General features: G+C 36.7%; 1 protein-coding gene across 2 annotated transcripts in view; it reads right to left on the minus strand.

Annotated features, from left to right (window-relative positions):
- Positions 1–22,853, minus strand: part of Fnbp1l (formin binding protein 1-like) — an 80,996-nt gene that overhangs the window by 17,503 nt on the left and 40,640 nt on the right. Inside the window, exons 3-10 of one of the 2 annotated variants that reach the window (NM_001114665.2) lie at positions 14,670–14,723; positions 13,374–13,521; positions 12,532–12,594; positions 7,614–7,718; positions 4,612–4,740; positions 2,799–2,945; positions 1,682–1,885; positions 191–349 (exon numbers count right to left, since the gene is read on the minus strand). In NM_001114665.2, the coding sequence (NP_001108137.1) occupies positions 191–349; positions 1,682–1,885; positions 2,799–2,945; positions 4,612–4,740; positions 7,614–7,718; positions 12,532–12,594; positions 13,374–13,521; positions 14,670–14,723 (1,009 nt within the window). The remainder of the gene's footprint in view (positions 1–190; positions 350–1,681; positions 1,886–2,798; positions 2,946–4,611; positions 4,741–7,613; positions 7,719–12,531; positions 12,595–13,373; positions 13,522–14,669; positions 14,724–22,853) is intronic. The other variant, NM_153118.3, reaches the window with a different exon arrangement.

The following is a 22,853-nucleotide window of genomic DNA, read 5'->3' on the forward strand; positions in this document are numbered from 1 at the left end:
TTTTATGGTTGAACATTTCAAATGTTATAAAGAGGAGTTGTTTTTACTTGAGGGCAGCTATACTTAATTCTGTGGTGATTTTAAACTGTGTCTTTATAGGAGAGCCTTATAATGAGGGTGGAGAGTATTGAAAAGCCACACTACACACACAATTAGGCCATCATGCATTTCAACCCATTATTAAACTTACCCCTCTTTTGAGGCTTCTGAAAGAAGGAATTCTGGGCTTCCCTGTTTTTATTTCATTCATACAATAATGCACGGGCTCAATGGAGAGTGTGAGAAACTGGGACCCATTAGGAGTACTGGATGTGAATAAACTAGTAGGGGTTAAGGGTGGGGACTGTGGCTAATATGGAAATAAAGAAAGGAATCAATAAGCCAAATGTGCATAGTTTGTTGTCCTAAATGAAAATTCTATTTCTGGCAACATATTTTCACAAAATACACTTTAAAGTTTTCTATGAAAATAGAGAATAAACAAAGTTTTGCTAAAGCTATTATCTTTTAAAAGCCAATTACTTTTAAACAATACCATTTCACTTTTTTTTTTTTACAAACTGATAGATTAAAATAAAGAGTATACAAATTATATTAGAACAATATAACCTAGACTAAAATAATTTTTTCTGGATTTCAGCATGTTAGCATCATAATGGATTCTATATAGGTTATATTTAACTTGTACTTGTCAAGAGATAAAGGCATCAACTATAGTTAAAGTTATCACACAAAATACTTCTAAAACTGTATCTGATTACTATAAATAGGCAAATCTTCCCACCATCCCTAGCTTTCCTCTCAGGTCATTTCCTCTTAAATAAGCACCGGTATTCTCATCTTTGTAAGCTCTGGCTCCTCTGCTGTGACCAAGAGAGGTCTCACCACTCAACCTCTTCACTGGACAGTATTATTAAAAGCATAAGTAAAGCCCGAGTTACCAATAAATGTGTTTTTTAAAGACAGTAGCAGTTAGAGAATTTGAGTTAAATGTTATATACTTTCATATGCCAAGATCTAAGTACTAAATTAAATTAATTAAGCACACTTTAAAAATTACAGTGTATCAGACAGAAGGAATACATCTCTCCTTACTGGTCCAACACAACGACTAAATCGACAAGAAAGACAAAGTGCTGGTTTATCCTATTTGCTCTTGTGTTGAGCTATGTTTGCTTAGCTTCCAAAAATTAACAGGACATCAAGATCTGAGGCTTGACAAGAAGAGCAAGATTCTCTTAGTAAACTAGAGGTTCCTAAAAGCTGAAGTTAAATCAAAAACACTAAGCCCTTCTCATTAAAGTTGCATATGGATAATAAAAGGTTATAGTAGTATGAGCTATAGCAGGTAATTTGACGCTGATTATCATTTATCCCAACTAAGAATCTCCACTGTAGTAAGCAGTAACAATAAAACATTGCCTTAGAATTCTGACACTCTATATAAATAAAATTGTAAAAACATGTAATTTAACTAGATATTAAAACTCAGTTAATATTCTTCCACATTATTAAGTGCTCAAGGTACAAGACTGTTTTCTAATTAGTGAAAGATTAATTGAATCATTCAAGCTGAATGAAATTACTCCTCTATCAGTCATAAATTATTATCCATTCAACGTCTTTTTCAACTTACTAAGTAAGAGTTTGATTAGCATATGGGGATTTTTATGGTTTTTACCTTTGGCTTCTTTCCAAAGAGCCACAGCTTGCCCTTGGCCTTCCCCACTGTGGACTTGGAATCCATCTTGCCACTCTCCTGTTTGGCTGCACTGATGGTCCCGTCAGAAATGGTTCTGTAAATGTGCTGACTGTAATCTTCAAATGGAAAGTCTCCTGGAGGTTCAAAGCCAGACTTGAAGGAGTCTACTACCATTTGAGAATCCTATACATAAGAAACAATTTTTTAAAAACAATTTTGTTAACAGTACATTAGCTTTCAAAAAAATTTTAAATAAATTTTTAAAAAAAGTTCTATAGTAATCACCAAAGGCTTAAAGAAAATAATTTCTCCCTCAATGTTAGAAAAAGCATTCAATGTATCAATCCCAAGTGAAAAAATATAACACACACATACTTTGAAACTCTCAACTAAAGAAACTAAAAGGCCCTCCTTTTATTATTATTAAATGTAGGGACTCAGTTACAGACAGGCTCGTTGCTAGCTTTCACTGAAGGGCTTGCTCTGAAGACTTGAGTACATGGTAAATATCTGACACTCTGTTTTCCCCTCAGGATGGCAGAGTCTACTTGTCCATGCTTCTTAGTAACTCAGCATTTACTGAGAACTAATGAGATCGAAGACTATGTTGCCCTTTGCCTAAGCTGTGATGCTTCTGGCTCTATGCTCTCAAGAACAAGACTACGCTATGTCCTTGACTCCTGATGCCCTCTTCTTCCTCCTCCTCATCACTATTCTACACTGTTTCTTGATCAGCTCAAGCACTAGTTCTTGCATTCAAGATGGACTACACAAGATTGATCTGACAACACTAGATCGATCTAACCACATCCTTCTCTCAACTTTCATTAGAATAATATAATTTAAACACATAGTTCAAAGGTGATAATCTTGGATTAGAAAAAAATATTGGAAAGGGGAGGGCTGCAAGTTTCTTTTAAAGAATAAGAGTTGAGCTTATTGTAGGAGTCTAGCTTACGCAAGGCTTTCTCACACAAAGTATAATTAAGAAGCACGTATTCCTTAGGTTACTTTACTTCTTTCCCAAACCATCTCATTAACTCAAATGCACAACTCACCACACGCACCAATTCAGAGACAGCTACACAGTACTTACTCTTCTTTCATCAACTGATTTTGCTGCAAGAATCATTCCTTCTAAACATTTTGAGATGATAGGAATAACTTTGCGTTCTGAGTCTGCAAACCCTCTGTAACATTCACTGAGTTTAATTGTCCTTCGTTCATCCATTTCTTGTAGTTGCTAATAATCCAGAATTCAAACAAGGAGGGAAATTGAATTTTCTATTCTGTAGAACCATTAGTGACCTCCCCAAAAATATTTCTTCCGTATTACACTTTTATTTTAGACCTTTCAATGGTGCCATATAGACTTAATAATTCTTACAATCTAAAGCCTGTTAAATAAATAATAAAAGGAGGAAAATACAAGGCTTTTATTACTGATATTAATAATAATCATCTAAAACATCAACAACTGGCAACCAGGTCTTTGCTCCACACCTCCCCTACCCTTTTCTCTTAAATTTGGGTAGTTTTATGCTTTCAGGAAATGTTCCATTTAAACACCAAACTCTAGCATTAATCCCTGCCCCCTCTTTTAAAGCAATTATCCATAAGACACAAGTCTAAGATGTACTCCTTAAACTGGTTCAGAGTACTTGAGTTAAGACCTAGCTGGATGAAGGATCACAATTGATGGCATACAAACAGGTACCCAGACCTTACTACAGACTGCAGCTCAGAGTTGAGGGCATGAAAGGCAAACAGTAAGTCACATCACCAAATTCCCCCTCGTCCAAACTCACTATGGAAAATATGCTAAGACAGGTACATTCAGTACGTTAAAAGTCATGTTTGCACCCTTGCTCTCAGCCAGTACTGGCCTTTCTCCTCAGCTTCTCAAACTCTACTTCAGATCACTTTTTGTTGTTACTTTCTAAAGTCTGGGGTCTTATTTTGAGACCTTTGCTTTTTATTTCTTTGTTTGATCACAAAACAACTAGACTGCTCTAAGCAAATTCCAAAGTGGCCCCCAAACACAATAGGTAATTTACTTATAAGTTGAATTTTTGTGTCATAATAGTACCATAGGGAGCTGCACTATTAGGTGTGGCCTTGTTGGAGGAGGTGTGGCCCTGTTGGAGAAAGTCGTCACAGGCTCTGAAGGCATGAGCTTATATATAAGCTCCATCCAGTGTGGCAATTAGTCTCCTGGCTGCCTTCAGATCTAGATGTAGAACTCCTAGCTCCTCCAGTACCAAATCTGCCTGCATGATGCCATACTTCCTACCATGATATTGGACTGGATCTCTGAACCTGTAAGCCAACCCCAATTAAATATTTGCTTTTATAAGAGTTGCCTTGGTCATGGTATCTCTTCACAGCAATAAAAGCCCAAACTAAGACAATAACACTAATAATAAACATACAGAAAAGTCTGTGGTTTTAAAATAATAACATCTACTTTTCATATACAATTAGAACAAAATTTATCAAAAGTAAATTTTATACCTAGTGAATCCAGAATACAGAAAAGTCTGTGGTTTTAAAATAATAACATCTACTTTTCACATACAATTAGAACAAAATTTATCAACAGTAAATTTTATACCTAGTGAATTCAGAAATATTCTGATTTCTAAGGTTTAATACTTGAGTTTTGGAACTGGAACTGTATCATCATGCAAAATGCTTTCTTACGTCATGTAAAACGCTAGGTTTTATTTCCAAACTGAAAAAAAAAATTCTAACTTAAAATTAACTCTTTAGCTAGGCATGGTGGTGCATGCCTTTAACCCCAGCCCTGGGAAAACAGGAGCAGGTGGGTTTCTGTGAGCTCAGGCCAACCAGGGAAGATAAACAGTGGAACCTTGTCTCAAAAAAATTCTCAACTAGACTAAACTTACCTTGTAAATCTGAGGAATTACCACATAAAAATGTTTGTGCTGTTCTCCATTAAAATTTTGCAGCTGTGCAGCATATTCATTTTTATTCTCATCAGCCATATGCGTACGAAGGTTCAACTGCTGTTTGGCCTACAGGCAAAAATGGTCCAAATGATTGCCAAAAATAAAGTAATTCATTTTTCTGAAAATTATACCAAACCTAAATTGTGTTATAGATAACCCAACAGCTAATGAAAATGCTTCCAGATCTTACAGTCTCCTTATGACAATCCCTCTGTCCCTATGAGAGCTCTGCTCTATTCAATAATATAAATAGTCTACTTATAAAATTCACACAGAAAATAATAAATGAAACTAAAATCATAATAGATGTAAATGACTAAAACGTTGGGTACTGTAAAACTCAACAGTGTTTCAATCTCTATGAAACCAGAGGTACTTATTTAAAATAGTTCTGCCTTTAATTTCTTGCACAAGGGCAAAGGAGTATTATCTTCTCTGACAAGAATAAAAGTAAAACTGTTAGTTCTAACACAGTGAGTATAAGCTAAACAAATTTCCTAACTGATTGGGTTGGTTTGAATATGCTTGGCCCAGGAAGTGGCACTATTAGAGAAGGTGTGGCCTTGTTGGAGGAAGTCTATCAATATGGACATGGGCTTTAAGACCCTCATCCGAGCTCCCTGGAAGCCAGTCTTCTCCTGTCCGCCTTTGGATGAAAATGTAGAACTCTTAGCTCCTCCAGCCCCACATCTGCCTGGAAGCTGCCAAGCTCATGCCTTGATGATAATGGATTGAACTTCCAAACCTATATGCCAGCCCCAATTAAATGTCCTTATAAGCATTGTCTTGGTCATAGTATCTGTTCACAAGAGTAAAACACTAACTAATTAGACTCTGATCTAAATTAGGAAGTAAGAATTGGTCTCCACAGATTCAACACTGCACACCAGCAGTCTCATGTACATGCAAAGGCTGAGGCCAGAGAGGCAACAGAGTTGCAGCACAACCTGAGCACAACATGGCAAAAGTAAAGGAAGAGAGGGAGGGTGGGAAGAAGTGCGAGTGCCGTGTGTGCTATGTATACATCAGGGCTATGAGTTACACAGCACACTATTTTTTTTTCCTTTCTTTTGCTAAGGATTGAACGTAAGGGCTTTATCCTTGCTGACAAGCACTCTGGTTTGATCCTCATTCCCAGTCCTATCTATCTATCTATCTATCTATCTATCTATCTATCTATCTATCTATCTATCCATCCATCCATCCATCCATCCATCCATCCATCCATCCCTCACTCTTAGGATGCTAGCTTTTACAGATGCAGTTACTTAGCTTCTAACACTAGTTTATAACTCTATCTTGTTAATTCAGAAATAAACTGACTATGGAAGCAGGGTAGCCAAGATCATAGATAAGCCCACAAAACCTTATTTAATCCACGGCACATCACAAGTTCCTGCAAGTAAATACTATGGAAACTAAATACTATGAGTCAAAGTACAAAGTATTTCTACAGAGGAAAAAAATGAAATGAGACAAAACCTGAGGTTCCAGCCTAGAACATTCTCCTTCTACCATAAACTATAAAGTGGGACAAAGATTCCGAGTCCTAGCCTCAAGTCCTCCTGACCTGCCAGGGGACACTCCTCCAGGTCCCAGCTAGGATGGAGGTTTCGGCAGCGAATAAAAAAGAATAAGGCTACAAGCTCAAACAATTGAAGCCTAGTCTAATTTTCTAATAATAAAGAGATTTCAAATAACTGAACATTAAACCATGAACACTGAAATCTTGAAAGTTAGGATAAACTAACTAGCAGCCGTCTTATATCTCGGTTTCCCGATGCTTAGTGACTATGTAAAGCTAATCCTTGTAGACAAATTAAAGGGTTAAATGTGAATCCACTAAACAAGTAACTTTCAATTGCCTGTGACACAAATTTGAATAACCATTATTTGATAATGACTCAAAGAAGTGTTTAAAGGTGAATGTCAACTTTGAGACATGTCCCATGTACAAAATAGTGCTGTTACTCACAATACTATCGAGTAACACATTCTTCAATTATGAATATGGCATAATGCTGGAAAGGAAATCATATAATCAAAATTAGGATATAAAAACTTAAATAGCAGGATCAAAGCTCATAATAGATAAAGATGTCCATACAAATTTTAAATACAGTCTTTAAGTTATAAGAGGCACATTCTCATACCAATACACATGTAAAGACAAGATAATCATGAACTCAGCCATGGGAGTCAGTTCAAACATGGTTGCCTAGATCATAAACACTCACGTCATATTAGCAAGAACTCAGTGCTCAGATAAGGGAGGTAATCAAGATCAGACACACCAGTGTTACAGTCAGTTTCAGAATTATTATTCAAAACTATTATTTAAAAATGTATTTGACATTTGTTTATGTAACTCAAAATGTGAAACAGAGATGAGTACAGCCTATATAAGGAAATAATAAAGATGGGGTGGGGTGGGAGCTAACTGAACCCTATCAACTAACAGAGGAGAAACTAGGAAACAGCAGTTACAAGACCAATCAATCTCTCAGCAAATTACGCTACAGAATAGCCAGCTCAGAATCAGTGACAAGAATTTCATTGAGTAACCAGGTACCATGGTGATAGCTCAATGCTTACATTCTGTAGAGCTGCTGAAGAGGACTACTGAGTCACACCCAATTAGCATACTCGGGCTGTATCTCAGTCTTTTTATTCAATTTAGGAATAAGGAAGAAAAAACCCCTAGCAGCCAGTTTATCCTGAGCATTATGAATGCAACTAAGGCATTATGTTATCATTTTTTCCTTCTCAGACCAAGTAAACAACATTTGCATATTTTAGCTTTAGATACAATAATGACGCAAAAGGTGTGCCTTCTTTCCATGCATGTAATATTTGGTTATCAAAGTAGGATTGTTGGCTGTACGCAATGACTACGCTCCAGTAGTAATACTGTTTTATAGCGAGTTTAGAGTCCTTACCTTTTCAACATCTGCCTTGGTGGCATTGGTGTCATTATCCAACCTCTCATAACTCTGCTGTGCTTTCTCCGCTTCTCTACATTCTCTTTCAAACTTCTTTTTACTCTGTAAAGAAAAGTTTACAAACTTATTTGTGAAGTAGCTTAAATGTTCCTAGTGTGTATTATGTACAAATGAACTAAACAATGAAAGTAAACTTTGTTCTTTCTAATTTGGAAAACTAAATATATTATAACCAACTTATATTGATTCTAATATTTATGTCATAAATATCAGTTATTGGTTATTGACAATAAAGAAAAATAACATGAACATAACTAATACTCAACTCAAAACATATCTAATTCTCTGTCCATAACAAGAAAATTTTTATTATAAACGAGTCTTCTTTGGTTGGTATTGGTGTTTGCTTCCATGTTTTTTAATCATAGAAGCACAATACAGTTAAGATGTGGAAATATCCCTTCAAAGTGGTTTGATGTTTCTATCAGATATCTCAGGAATATGATCAGCAGAGACAAAAGACTACTTGTTTTTGTGTTGAGTTTTTCCTTAAACCAACAAAAACTGGGTTGTACTATGTGGTCCAAATTGGGCTGGAATTCACTTGTGTAGTTCAACCTATGCTTGAACATTTAACCTTCCTGCCTCAGCCTCAGAGTGCTAGGGTACATGTGTCACCACATCCGAGTTTTATCTAATTCAAATTACTATTACTTTACAAAAGCTATTTATGATAGCTCAGCAGTTAAGAGTACTTGCAGCTCTTGTAGAGGACCTGGGTTGGGTCTCTGTATCCACAAGATTGACTTGTGGTTTAGTAACTCCTGTTCTGACACCCCTTTCTGCCCTCTAAGTGCACTAGGCACACACATGTGCACATGAAAACATGTAGGAAATTTTTTCATTCATAAAAAAAAATTTAAAAGCTAAAATTTAAAAGCTATTTACAACTGAGATATAATATATACACATGCACACAAGTTTAATTTTCAATAAACACTTACTGCTAATTCAACCCACATTATTTAAATCTATCAACTTTGTTCTCTGATTTCATTTTCTCCTAATGGTTTCTGATGTGTATAAGTTTGAACTCATACCAGCTATCCCAGTCTATAGCTGTTTTCTTGGGGCTTCCCTTTCCTATAATCTTTGCACCTCTGCTATCTGGATACACTAGGCTCACTATCATTCTGCAGGACCACATTCAACAGTAGCTTTCAAGAAGGTTTGTAAAATATCATTTTTGAGGTGAGAAATGTTTTTATTGTTACCACCCATCCCATCCCATCCTCGGCCACCATGTCTATGCTTTCTGAACTCCACGCCACTGGGACAGCCCTTTACCACCACTTTTAAGTGGCTGAGTATAAGGTTGGAAACAGTTTCCTTCAGAAATGTAAAAGTACTACTCTATGTTTTTCTGGTTTGTGTATAAGTAGGCTGAGATACACTCAATCCTGCTCTAATCCCTGATTCATTGTAAACGACATGTTTATTTTGTTATTGCCTTGCTTTGCTGCTGTGACTAACTCTGTTTCTCTCCTAGGAATCTGGAACCTCTCCTAAGAGTTTAGAGAGGCCGTGCACACGGCTCTTTAAGAGAGGTCACAGCATTGTTTACATATCCATCGAAGGGTGTGTCCTCAGAGGTCAGGGGTGCACGTGCAGGAGCCAGCCAGCTCCTTCCACCGCCAGCTACCGGCTCACAGCCACCTTGCCAGCTCTCATGAGGATAAGTGTTGATAGCTCACAGCACTGGAAGCTGGCAAATTCTTTCCTCCAGAAATTCATGACTTTACATTTGAAGGCATTGTTTTCCTTGACTTACTTTTATCCATCTTTTTTTAAATCTAGCATGGTTATTTTGAAAATTTGAAAATTTCTAATTTTATTATGTTGTTTTGTATTTCTAACCTCTGTTACTTTTACTTTCTGAAAGATGTCTTCAATTTTGTCTTTTTCTCATGGACTTCTTATTTCTCCCTATATGAAGTTCTTTTCTTATTTACACCCTCAATTTTAATAGTAGCTACCTTTATTTCCATGGATATAGCATTTCCTCTATTCCACAGAGAAAATTAATACCATTTTTGGATATTCTTTTTTTTAATCTCTTTATCCTTTCATAGTTGCTGTTTCTTCTAAGTTGTTTTTTCTTCTATATATTATTGTGGTCTCTGGACTGATATTTTCTTTCACTGTCTAGGAATCCTTGTTTGTATGTTCTTATTTTAAACTTCCATTAAGTACACTCTAGGTGGGGCTGGCTAACCCTGGTCTTTCTCTCTGGAGTGAAGCAGCCAGGTAGTTTCCTTGGAAAAACCCTGTGTAATTCCCCGTCTCTGTGACTCGAGTTTGTAAGAATCCCCAGAGAAAGCCTCTATTAAGTCTGTGCCTGGAAAATGCTTTATGATCTGTGTTCTGAGAATTACTCAGAAAAAGGAAGCAGAAGACTTGAGTATTTTGTATTTACACAATCCCACTGCGGTCCAGTGGCTATGGGTTGACACAAATTGAGAATAGTAACAAACAGGTGTTTTATATTATGTATCTTATTTGTAGAAAAACATACACTTTTCTTGGAACAGTGAAGCAATCACAAGTACAAATGAATTAAAAATATTCCTTTCCCCATGTATAATTATACAATATAGAAAATGACATCTATTCCCTCTTCTTCCACAGCAGAACCTGCTTTCAATACAGAGGCTGTTAATTGCTGTGGTTTGCTGTCCCTGTCTCCTGCCATGGGCTCATCAAAGGCACCTAGGAGGAAGTCTGCTGGGGTCTTCTGCCAGTTTTATGTCCTTGATTAAAAAAGAACAGTGAGAAAGAAATGTTCCTCTTTCCTTGCCCCTGGGTGCAGCCACGCTGAAGAATAGGAAACAGCACACTGCGATGAAGCAAGCACAGAGGACATGGGGCACTAGAGAAGCCACTCCACGACTGACTAGGGAGCTGCTGTTTCTGAGCTCTGCTCTTAGGAAACTGTAAGTTGTCACCTGGTGCCTCCTGACTGCAACATGGCGCATCTAACATTAATCTCCTTAAGTTCTGACCACTCTGTCAAGATCTACCTCATGGGCTACTCTCTTTTGCCCTCCTTTTAAATGTCACTGTTCATCCTGGGAGTAGTGACTTCTTCTAACTTCTTCCTTCAATTGTTTCACGTTCCTCATTTCCCATTTGTTAGAGCTCCCTTTAACTATTTCGGACACATTAGGTTTCTATAATTTTGTTTTGACTAAAAAGAAAAAGAATTAGGAAATAGGGTGCTATATTTGCTTCTACATATTAAATATAAATAACGCTGGTCTCTTTCACTGGACTCCAGGCTCCACAAAAAATAAAAGCCATGTCATATCTACTTATGAACATAGAGGGACCAGGAAAAGTAAAGGGCTGACTAGGGTTGAATTTACTTTTTCACAATATTGTTCATGACTGAAAAAAATACATTATTTGAAATACCTAACTTTTGTAATGGTTCTGTCTTACTTTGTAACCTTTGTAACTTTTCTTAATAACTGCCAATTGTTCTAAAGGCGAGTCAGCACATATTGTAAACAGATTTATGTCAGCACCCATTTCTAGAGGAACCAGCACCTCCTGAGTATAGGAGTATGTTATTCTGTGCAAATGAAAATAGACACTCTCTCGCATACTTATTAGATGTCAGATACTAAAGATGCCACTGACTAAATTTTAATAACTAAAAATCCTCCCTTAAAGTCCTGGTGAAACCAATTACAAAGAAAATGAAAACAGAGTATTAATATACCTGCGAAGTCTAAATCAGCATTGGTGATTAAAAATCATTGACACTTAAATAAAAATAGAATCTAAGTTTTAAATATTCACTTTAACAGGAAAACATAAAAACATAGCAAATATATGCACGAGCTTTCAAAATGCCAAAGATTTGCATAGTATGAAGAAACACCACAGTATCTTGCATGAACTTGTACATTTTCAGTCTTCAAGCCTTTCTGACAAGCACAACTAGACATATTAAATACACACACACACACACACACACACAAAACTTTCTTCAGCACAATTCTTAAAGACTACAGTTATCTATTGTAAAAAAAAAAAAAAAAATGCTAGCTAAGAGCCAATCACTTGGAAACCTGAACATTTAAAAAGTTCATCTTATACTGCAAAGTCTTTCAATCGAGCATATCAAGTAAACAAGACTATAGTGTCTATGTGGACACCTTGTTTATGTATAACAGAACCTTTTAAAAAATCCACATTATAAAGGACCTTAGGGAATTTTAAGTAAACAGTATGCAGTATGTTTTCTAAGTCTGTTCTATAAGGTTTTCTTTTTCTTCTGCAGTTAGAAGCGTACAGAATTACTGGACTACTGAGTTAGAAGAAATACTTCCTATAAAGTAGTCATTGCTCTTCTGTATTCATATGTTAAAAAAAGGAGGGCCAGAGAAATCCAGTCCATTAAAACATTCAAAAACCACAATCTTAGTTCTCTCCTCTCAAGCAAATAGTTTCCCAAGATAACTGTTTCCTTATTCTCCAAACCCCACTTACTGGATAAGTATCTCTAGTATTTACCAGGATATGAAGACTAAAGAATTTGTCCCACTATTTACATAAGGAAAAAGGAAAATGAAATGAGCTCAATCCCTTATATTTCTTAGTTATTATACAACAAAAAAAATTGGCAGATTATGAATAATAGCTCACCTACTACACAGCCCACAGATTGAGACCTGGACACAGCCTCCAGGAGCAGGTGTGGGGGGACGGGGGACGGCTTGGTGGGCAATGGCACTGCTGCTAAACCTAATGCACTGAGAATCATGGGACCAAGATGTGACGCTTCATGGGGCTTAGGGCTAAGTCCGTCTGTGCGTTTTTCATTAAACATGAAAACACTGTTACTCACATTATCCATCTGTTTCCAACACATGTCAAGGTATTGTTGAGCTTTTCGTCCTTCTTGGAGATGCTGAAGATTATAACCATCAGCAAACAAACAGAACAAACAAACAAAAATAATTACATTTATATACAAAGGGAATTCCACCATCCTCAAAAGGCTCTTAACTTTTATTAAGGTGATAAAATATAGACATGTATATATAGTTATGCATCTTTAGAGTTACAAAGAAAGTAAAAAAATTTATTTAAAATACATCTTATAGGTTACTTTAATGCTTTTAAAATAACCTTTAAAACAGGCATAATGTTAAAGAAAATAATGATCATCTTCACAGAACTCACTCTTCTATAGAAAGTCGGCTAACAAGCATCACATATTTTAGGCTTGCACAGCAAACAGCACTGTCGACAACTGTGTAGCCTTAGCAATGAATGCAGACTAAATCCGACTCTATGGACACTCAAATTCGAATTTTATAAAATTTTATATGCCACAGAATCTTTACTTGTTAATTCTTTTTCAACGACCTAAATATATGAAGTATTCTTAATTTATGGGACCTAGGAAACAAAAGTAAGTGATAGGCTGTACTTGGTCTGTGGGCTGCAATGTTGCCAAATTCTGATCTTAAATTCAGATTATAAACTGATAACCATATCTCACAGTTTTTCTTTACTGAAAATTTTTTTCGCAGCATATTCTCATCTCACGATTTTTAATCAAGGAAATTTAGTAATATAGATAACCAGTTTTAAACTGAACATTTAGTTCTAAAAAGAAAAATAATTATTTTCTGAAACTATTTCATAAGACTGTTGTAATTAGATGAAAATCATAAATATTACCATTTTTCTTTCCGTTTTCAGATCATGGGCATATCTCATTAATTCACCATATACTCTGTGCGCCATTTCTTCTGCTACTACCTCTCGCTGTCCTGCATAGTCGTTTAACTCATTAAGGATGTTAAAAAAGGCGATACATGAAGTAAACCTGACAAAACATATTAAAAATGATGAGATTTATTTTTGCTCCATTACCATTTTTTTGGTGAGGTTTTTTTGGTGTCTGGATGTTGATAAGCTTAATATGCTCAACCTAATCCCAGCTACTGGTTCTATATTAACTACGTATGCAAAGAAAACCTGCATTAAGCTCAAGTTGGACATATTTAAGTATCTTTACATAGCCTTTAATTTATAAATAAAGGGGTATTTGGGGTCAAAATATAGTAAGAATACTACCTGCAGGCTCTTTTGACATAGTGGAATCTTTAGGTTGCCAACTGACTGGCCTTAGCTTGGGAATCACTGGGTGGATTCCTAGGCTTGGCAGCTGAGCCTGTTGCAGAGATGGTGCGCTTGTTCTCGAGGACAGAACCTGCCAATCATACCACTCAAATGCATCTTGATAGCTGATCTACAGAACTTTGCTATCAGCTCTGGATACAGCTGCCTGTATGCCTGCCCACATCCTGAATGGAAATGTACCATTATGGTTGGCACCAAAGAGGGATAAAGGGGGCAAAAATAAGGGTAAAAATGTGTGTGAAGGGAAGGAGAGAGACAAAGAAAATTACTGTGTTAAAATGTATACATCTACTTGGAACACACCAAGGAACACTCTTAAACTGAGGGCTCAGACAGGGCTGGCTCTCTTAAGAATGCTAAGAAGCAATAACATATACAAAAAGCTGTTGAATTTAATCTCATTTAATTTCTACAGTTTACAACCACCTGCATATTAAGATCTCCAAAAAGTCCCCCCCAATCTCTTCTTTTATTCAGGATTCAAAAATTATTCCCCTAATTTCATCACTTCTCATTATCCTGAAATGAAGTGTGGGAAAACACCTTTCTGCTGGAGAATAAACAAGGCAAGCCAAATCCTGGTCTAAATTTTACTTAAAAATCCCACTTTCATTTATTTTTTAAAAAGAAAAACCTATTGATTGAGTTCATTAAATTATCTACCCTCAAAAGATAAATAGTAGCTTCTTTTTTTTATAAATAGTGATGTTTTTATTAAAACAACTTTAAAGAAAAACTTAATGAGATTATTTAGTATATTTTACAAAGTAAAAGTTTATATATGATGTCCTGAATACTGTTAATGTGCAATAGCTAACAGATTAGCTTTACCTTGGCTCTTCATCTTTGGAGGAGCGTTTGGGACAGTACTTCTTAACCAGATTTCTAGAAGAAAAAAGTTTTGATTTTATAAACAATACTTTTGAAATAAAAGTTTTTACCCTAAAATTTGCCAATTCATTAAGGATTTAAGAGAAGACTATTGTATATAAAACACTAAGAACAACAACATGGTCATCTTCAAACATTAACATAACAACACATGATCACTATTTATATTTTATTCTTAAAATAGTAACACTATTTCTGTTTATGGTATTGTAAGTGCAGTTAGATTACATATAAACTAAAAGGAATTATAGGAAAACAATATTTAGTATATGAAACTGAGTGATGGAACAAAGACACATTTCAAAGATCATCAGTCTTGTTTGACAAATCAGATATTTTTAATAGTAACTGAGGCAAAATATAAACAGATGCTGACTAAGGGGATAAAAGAGCAACTGGCCACCATCCTCTACCGTGCTTCTCCTCTATGGAAATCACTCCCCATTTTAAGGTGTGGGGCCTCTTTTATACTAAAAGGTGCTCGACCAGCAACCACACCCCTGTCCTCTAGCTTGCCTTTCTGTAATTAAATAATCACATCCTAACTTGTGATTACGTGTGCCTAAATCCCCATCTATCCATAACATTCTTATACTATAATACTACCTTATTTCATACATATGAAATAAGTGATATTCTAGTACAGAGACTTTGGAGCTACACTGGGATATATGGGCCTGAATCCTGGCTAAATAATGTTTATATAACCCACAGCAATTTACACTAATTTCTCTGTTCCTCAGATTCCTATATGGTGTCAACAGCGCCTACCCTACAGATTTCTGATAAGTTACTGAGATAAAACATTGACCACAGTGCTTTACATATAATAGGTTTTCTTTACAATATATGGCTCACTGAAGGTGCAGAGTTTTGAAAATGTGTGTGAGTGTGTGTGCACGCCTGTGGAGGACAAGCAGGCTCTCCCTGCCCTCCACCGTGCCTGAGGCTATCGGCCTCCACACTTCTCCTGGAGACTCTTTTGCTTCCATCGCCCATCTTGCCCCACAGTGCTTAATGACATCCAGGAGATGCCATGTCCAGATACATTGGAATTCAAACTCAGGCTCTCAAGCTTGAATAACAAGCACTTTACCCACTGAACCACCTCTCCAACCTGACAGGCTTTTTGAGGAGTAATTTTGTGTCTACTAAATCAAAAATTAAAAAGATGAGACATGTTTTTTTTTTTAATCTCATGAGATATTTTCCAAAAGTCTAAGAATACAATGGAATGGAAACTAAGAAGAAACTAGCCTATCATCATGATTTAAACATAATCATTCAATTATTTTCAGAACAAATTAATTCCTCTTATAATTTAGCTTATTGAGTCCACAAATAATTATGTGCTATGTACTAGCTACTATGCAAGCTCCCAGGAGGGCCTAAAATGAAAGATATCTATGCTCAAGAGATACTTTCTTGAAATAAGACAGCTGCAGAGCAGTAATTACGAAGTGCGGCATGGCAAGGGCTAGGATGAAGAAGTACAGAGAAGGTGCTTGGACAAAAAAGAAAAGCTACCATCAATCAAGGGGAGAACTGGGGAAAAGTTCACCACAGTCAGCATTATAAAGTACTGACAGGTTCAAAGTACTAGGACTTACGTGTGATTTTAATCAAAATATGAGTATTTAAGAAATGATGACATACTACTCATTTTAGTCTTATTTCTGTTGCTAGGAGAAAACACACTGAAAAATTACTTAGGAGAGAAAGGGTTTATTCAGGTTACAACTGCAGATCCTGTCAAGTCGGAAACTTGCAGCAGCTAGACAGAGTCCTAATCAAGAGCAAAGAGAGCATGGGACACATGCACTCAGTTCTACTAGTCCATAGTCTAAGACCCAAGCTCAGGAGACGACGCCACCCACCATGGCCAGGCCTTCTTGCCTCAACTAATGTAAGAAAGACAACCTCTCACAGACAACCCCACAGACCAACCAGATGGCAACAGCCGCTCACTGAGACTCACGTCTCAGGGAATTCCAGATTGTGTTAAGCTGACAACTGAAATTAAACATCACCATTTTCTCCTCCCCTCCCCCCGACACACACAATTTTTAAGCAACTGTACAGGTTCAAGCACATTTTATTAAATATTACTGATCTAGACTGGCGAAATATAGATGTTTCTGAACAGTATTACATGAAGAGATTACATAGCTCTTAAAACAGCTTTTTGTAAAGAAAGGCTAAAATTTCCAATTCTCTGACTATTTGTGTAAAGAGCTAAATAAAAATTAGGAAACTGGAAAGCCCTGAGGGGAATTCTAAGTACAATGAGCAAAGAGTAAGAAGCAAGAAGGAAATTCATGAAGAACTCTAAGTGGGCTCTATGTAGATGGCACACCAAAAATGAACCAGACAATGTTTGGCACTAGGGTAGAAAGGATAAAAAGGAACACAGAAAACAAAACAAAACAAAACAAAACAAAACAAAACAAACCCTAGTCATATTAATGACCACTAATACTCTTAACCACGGTTAAGCGCCAGAAACATAACCAAAACTCACTGTAGCACCTAGATTAATTTCACAATTCACCTAAGTACCAGCAAAGATGCTAAGTGCTAATCATTATTTCAGGGTTAGAGGTGATGGAAGAGTCCTAACTATCAACCTAGTAGTTATGCAAACCTACAGTCATTCTGAAAGGGAACCCAAAAGGGGAAGATATGAGGAAGAGATGACAAATCTAGGAGTTAATTATATAAGCAAATCCAGAGAAACAAAAATAGATAAGTAGCTGCCCAAACCAGGAAAAAGAGGAAATTACTGGGGATGGGTACAAAGTTTATTTTTGTGATGATAAAAATGTTCTAAAATTATAGGGCTCTGGAGATGGCTGAATCCTGAAGTGTTTGCTGTGAAGCATGGAGACCAGAATTTCATCTCAAGCACTTAAGTAAACAGTGGCATGTGGAGCAAGGCACACCTGCAATCCCAGTGCTATGGAGGCAGAGAAAACATATGAAGCTGCTGGAAGCCAGCCAGTCTGTTTAGTCAAATCAGCAAGCTTACTGCAAGATTTTGTCAGAGATGTCTTAAAAAATAAGATGGGAAGCCCTTAGGTCTCAGGCAGAGCCAGCCTGTCATACACAGTGAGTTCCAGGCGAGCCAGAGATACATAGTGAGACCCTGCACACACACACACACACACACACACACACACACACACACACACACACAGGGGGGGGGGATTTATTAGAATGACTTACATCGGAGAGACACAGATACAAATGGTTCTAAAATTATACAAAAAAGCACTAAATTGTATATTTTTAACTGATAAATTCTATCGTATGGGCTATATTTAATAGCCTACTTAGTTATAACAGTTGTTTTAAAAAAATAAAAAGAAAGAAATGACTATTTGAGTAGATGCCCACCTGCAATGGGTACCTCAAATTCAGTGACTAGAATTTATCTTCTTTTCAAACCTTGTTCTTTTCTCACATCAATAAAACAACCATCCACCTAGGATCTGAATCAGGAAGGCAAAATTTGGTTATCACTCTCTACATTTTTCAATATTCCTCCTACTCTTCTCTCTTTTATTGTTTTGTAGCTCATCAGGATGACATGGCCAATTCTATAAAATGGGCCATGAGCGCTGATCTATTTACCATCTGAAGCTTGTTCTCTTGATGCCTGCTAAAGCAACTGTACAAGCCTTGGGATGAGACCAATATGGAAACAGTCTGGATTCCTGAATTACCCTACAGTCTCATGCACTTAAAGCAAACTACATAAGTACAAAATAAACTTTCAGTTAGTTATGTAGTTTCTGGGATTTGGAAGTTGTTATTCTAGTACAAGCTAGTTCGTTTTAAAACATATGTCATTCATATAGCTATGAAGATGGCCACACAGTAAAGTTAAAGAGCATTTATCAATATGATCCAGGCCTTACTAATCCAGGTCAATCCTAGAGCTTTTATTTTATTATAATTCTTGGGAAGGATAAGGAGGTGTGGCTCTGATGGCAGGATTGATGCTATATGAGTCTGGAATCCCTAAGGGGTTTTTTGGTTTTTGAAAAGGGGCACTAGAAGGAGGGTACAACACATCACCTTAGGCAGACTGCAGGAGTGGGAGTATTTACTGGTATGGGATTAGTCACCCTTCCTGAAAAAGGGCAGCAGGGGAGGGGGAATCCTTGCAGAGGATCAGTGAAGTTGGCAGAGGAAGTGTGGTTATCTGCACAGCAGGAATGGGTGGTATCTTTGTTACTCTGCCAATTCTACGATATAAAGCACCATAATCAAGGCAACTTATAAAATAAAACATTTAATTCAGGGCTTAGGGTGGAGAGCTGAGAGCTTACATCTTGATCCACAAATACAAGGAAACAAGGAAGAAAAGACTAGGAATGGCATGGGTCCTTTGAGACCTCAAAGACAAGCCCCAATGACAAACCTCTTCCATCAGAGCCACACCTCCTTATCCTTCCCAAGCAGATCCACTTAACCCACGGGAATCATTCTCATTCAAACTGAAGTGGGGAGTGTAGCTTTCTTGCTAGGGATGGGGCAAGCATGCTTGGGCAGAAGTAAAGGGGTTACCAGCTTTAGTTAGGACTCCTTACCTGAAGAGGGTGTACAGGATGGGGAACATAAAGGCAGACCAGACATGTGTTTCTTAGGCAAGTGGCAGAGGTCTTGTGGATTCAGTGCAGAATTCTACTAGATCTTCAATGTAGAACTAACACTAAATACCTCTCAAGCTATTCCACAAAATAGAAAAGGAAGGAAGACTTACAAATTCCTTTTACAAAGCCAGTATTACTCTGATAACCATAACCAAATAAACAAAAGAAAATTGCAGGTCAATTATTTTTAATGACCATAGACACAAAAATCCTCAAAATACTTGAAAGCAGAATTTAAGAACACATTAAAGAGATTATCTATCACAATCAAGTCAGCTTCATCTCTGAGATACATAGATGGTAGATGAGCTACATAGATAATAGATGATTCAACACATAGAAATCAACAAAAATAATCCACCACATAAATAAGATTAAAACCACATGATCATCTCATTAGTTGTAGAAAAAGGCCTTTGACAAAATCCAACATCCTTTTATGATAAGAGTCCTAGAGAGAATAGGGATACAGGGGATGTCTCGACATAATAAAGGCAATGTACAAGGAGCATACAGCCAACATCATCCTAAATGGAGAAAAACTCAAAGCATTTCCAATAAAAATCAGGACTAAGACAACGATGTCCACTCTCCCCACTCCTGTTTAACACAATACTGGCCTGGAAGAGTAAGACAAGTGAAGGAGACAACAGGATAGAAGTGGGAAAGAAGGAAGCACAAATATCTTTATTTGCAGATAGTACGATTCTATATGAAAAAGATCATAAAGACTGTAACAGAAAATTCCTACAGCTAACAACTGCATTCAGCAAAGTAGCAGGGTATAAAATTAACACAAAAATTCCATGGCCTTTGTATATACAAATGACAAACCTAATGAGAAAGAATTCAAGAAAATAATGTCATTTACAATTACCTCTGTGTGTGTATATTCTAAGAGTGTGTGTATGTTGTGTGTGTTTTAGAAGAAATCTAACCAAAGACATGAAAGACTTATAAAAATGAATACAAAGACAATGAAGACATAAAAATGGAAGAAGGCCCTCCTATTTTTATGGATTGGCAGGTTTAATATTGTGAAAATGTCTAGTCTACCACAATTTTAAAAATTCAACACAGCCCCATCAAAATTTGAACCCAATTCTTCACAGAAGTTGAAAAAACATTAAATTTCATAGGGGAAAACAAAAACAAAAACCAACAGGATAGCCAAAATCCTGACCAACAAAAAAGCAGAGGCAGTATCACCATCCAGATGTTATTCCACTACAGAGTTCTAGCAATGAAAACAGCATGGTACTGGCATAGCAAGTGGCTCACTGATCAGTGGATAGACCTGAGGACCCACATTTAAATCCACACCTCCGTAGCCACCTGAACTTGAAAGAAGCCAATAATAAACACTAGAGGAAAGATAGCACTTTTAGCAAACACTGTTCGTCTCCATATAAAAGGAAACTTGATTCTCATCTCTGACCCTTTGCAGCTCCAAATGGATCAATAACCTCACAGAAACCTGAAACCCTAACTCTGTAGAAGAGAATGTAGGCAATACACTTGAACTTGCTGGTATAAGAAAGGACTGACTTTCTGAACAAGGGAGCATAGTCATTAGGATTAATAGTTAATAAATGGGACCTCATGAAACTAAAAAGTTAATATACAGGAAAAGGCCCTATCACTTAGATAAAGGAGCAGCCTAAGGAACGGGAAAAAAAATCTCTACCAGCTACATCTGACAGTTAAAATCTAATATATACAAAGAACTCCAAAAATTAAACAGAAATCAAACCCAATTAAAAAGTAAAGCACAGAACTATACAGAGTTCTCAAAAGATGAAATGCAAATGGCTGACAAACATTTTTAAATGTCCAATATACTTAGCCATCAAGAAAATGCAAATGAAAAATTCACCCCATTCAGAATGGAGAAGATAATACACACACACACACTGACTAATGCTGGCATGGATGTGGAAAAGGGGAACTTACTCACTGATGGTAGAAATGCAAACTGGTGTTTCCACTATGGAAATTACTGTTAAGGTTCCTCAAAAAAGCAAAAAATAGAACTACCATATAATCCAGCTATAACACTCTTAGATTATATACCCCAAAAACTCTGTATGCTACTCTAGAGATATTCACAAAAGCCAGAAAATGCAAAGAGCTAGATGCTGTCAACTGATGAATAGACACTGAGAATGTGGCACATTAACACAATAAAATATTATTCAATTATTAAGGAAAAAAAACTGTAACGTGTGTAGTTGAATGAATATAGCTGAAGACAATTGTTCTGAGTGAGGTAACCCAGAGCTAGAAACAAACATTGTATGTTTCTCTCATCTCTGCATGCTAGCTTTGAATCTTCAGATGTGTGTTTGATTTGGAATACCTATAGAGGCCAGGAATTACCTAGGGGTCATGGTAAAGGACTTTCAAGGAAGGAGATAGGACATACAGGCATAAGGAACAGGAAGACTAGGACTAGGGCGGAGTAGGACAGAAGAGGGAATATGGGGAGAGATAATTAACACCAAAGACCTTTCTGAAAAAGTCATATGGAAACCCACTACTGTAGAAGCTTCCTATAGAGCAACAATACCTGACTAGACACTAAATAATAAAAGGCTCATTGTCAAGAATGGGTTATTTTTCTTTTGGAGTTGTTGGGCAGTGAAGTCCCATAAACCTCCAAACATTATAGACTATTGCCCCTAAGTGTTCTTGGTTACCCTCTGGAACTTGATAGTTAAGATCTTATTGCTGAAAATACTACATAATTGCCATAAAACACAGCCAAAGAAGCTGGTGTGCACCTGGAAGCTTCATCCCTACTAGCTAGCTTTCATAGTGCAGCAGGGTGCTAGGAAAGCTCCTGGAAAAGAAAGAAAAGTAACTATCAGTTATACCCAGCCATAAACCCTGCAGGCTACAATAATGACTTTCTTGGCAAGAGATGCCCACAGGTTCAATAGTGGCATAAACATCATGGGAATGACCTACCAATTTCTGACTGGATTTAAGCACCACTCCATAAGATGAAACTTAAACATGGCATTATTGCTTAGATAATTGCTAGACAGTTCATGGGCCTAGGGGAAAATCTACTGTTATGTTGCTAAAAGGATACAGTACTAAACAAACTCCTAATGATTTATTGTAATACTTATAGATCAATGCATCTCTCAACTCTCATCTAAGAAGTTTCTATTTGCAGTGGATAGCAGTTAACATAAAGACCCACAACTTGCCAAGGGATAGAGAATAGACTGAAGAATGCTCAGCCTTTAAGACTACACACATACATATACATGCATCTACCTTTAAGGGGAATAGACTACACACATACATATACATACACGCATCTATCTTTAAGGGGAATATATAGACTACACACATACATATACACGCATCTACCGCTAAGAGATCATTGTGGAGACAAGTCAGAAAGACTGCAGTTGATGGCAATAAGGAAACCATATTTTCTGGACACGGCAGG

Source organism: Mus musculus, chromosome 3 (genome assembly GCF_000001635.26).
Source record: "Mus musculus strain C57BL/6J chromosome 3, GRCm38.p6 C57BL/6J".
Classification (NCBI taxonomy): Eukaryota; Metazoa; Chordata; class Mammalia; order Rodentia; family Muridae; genus Mus; species Mus musculus.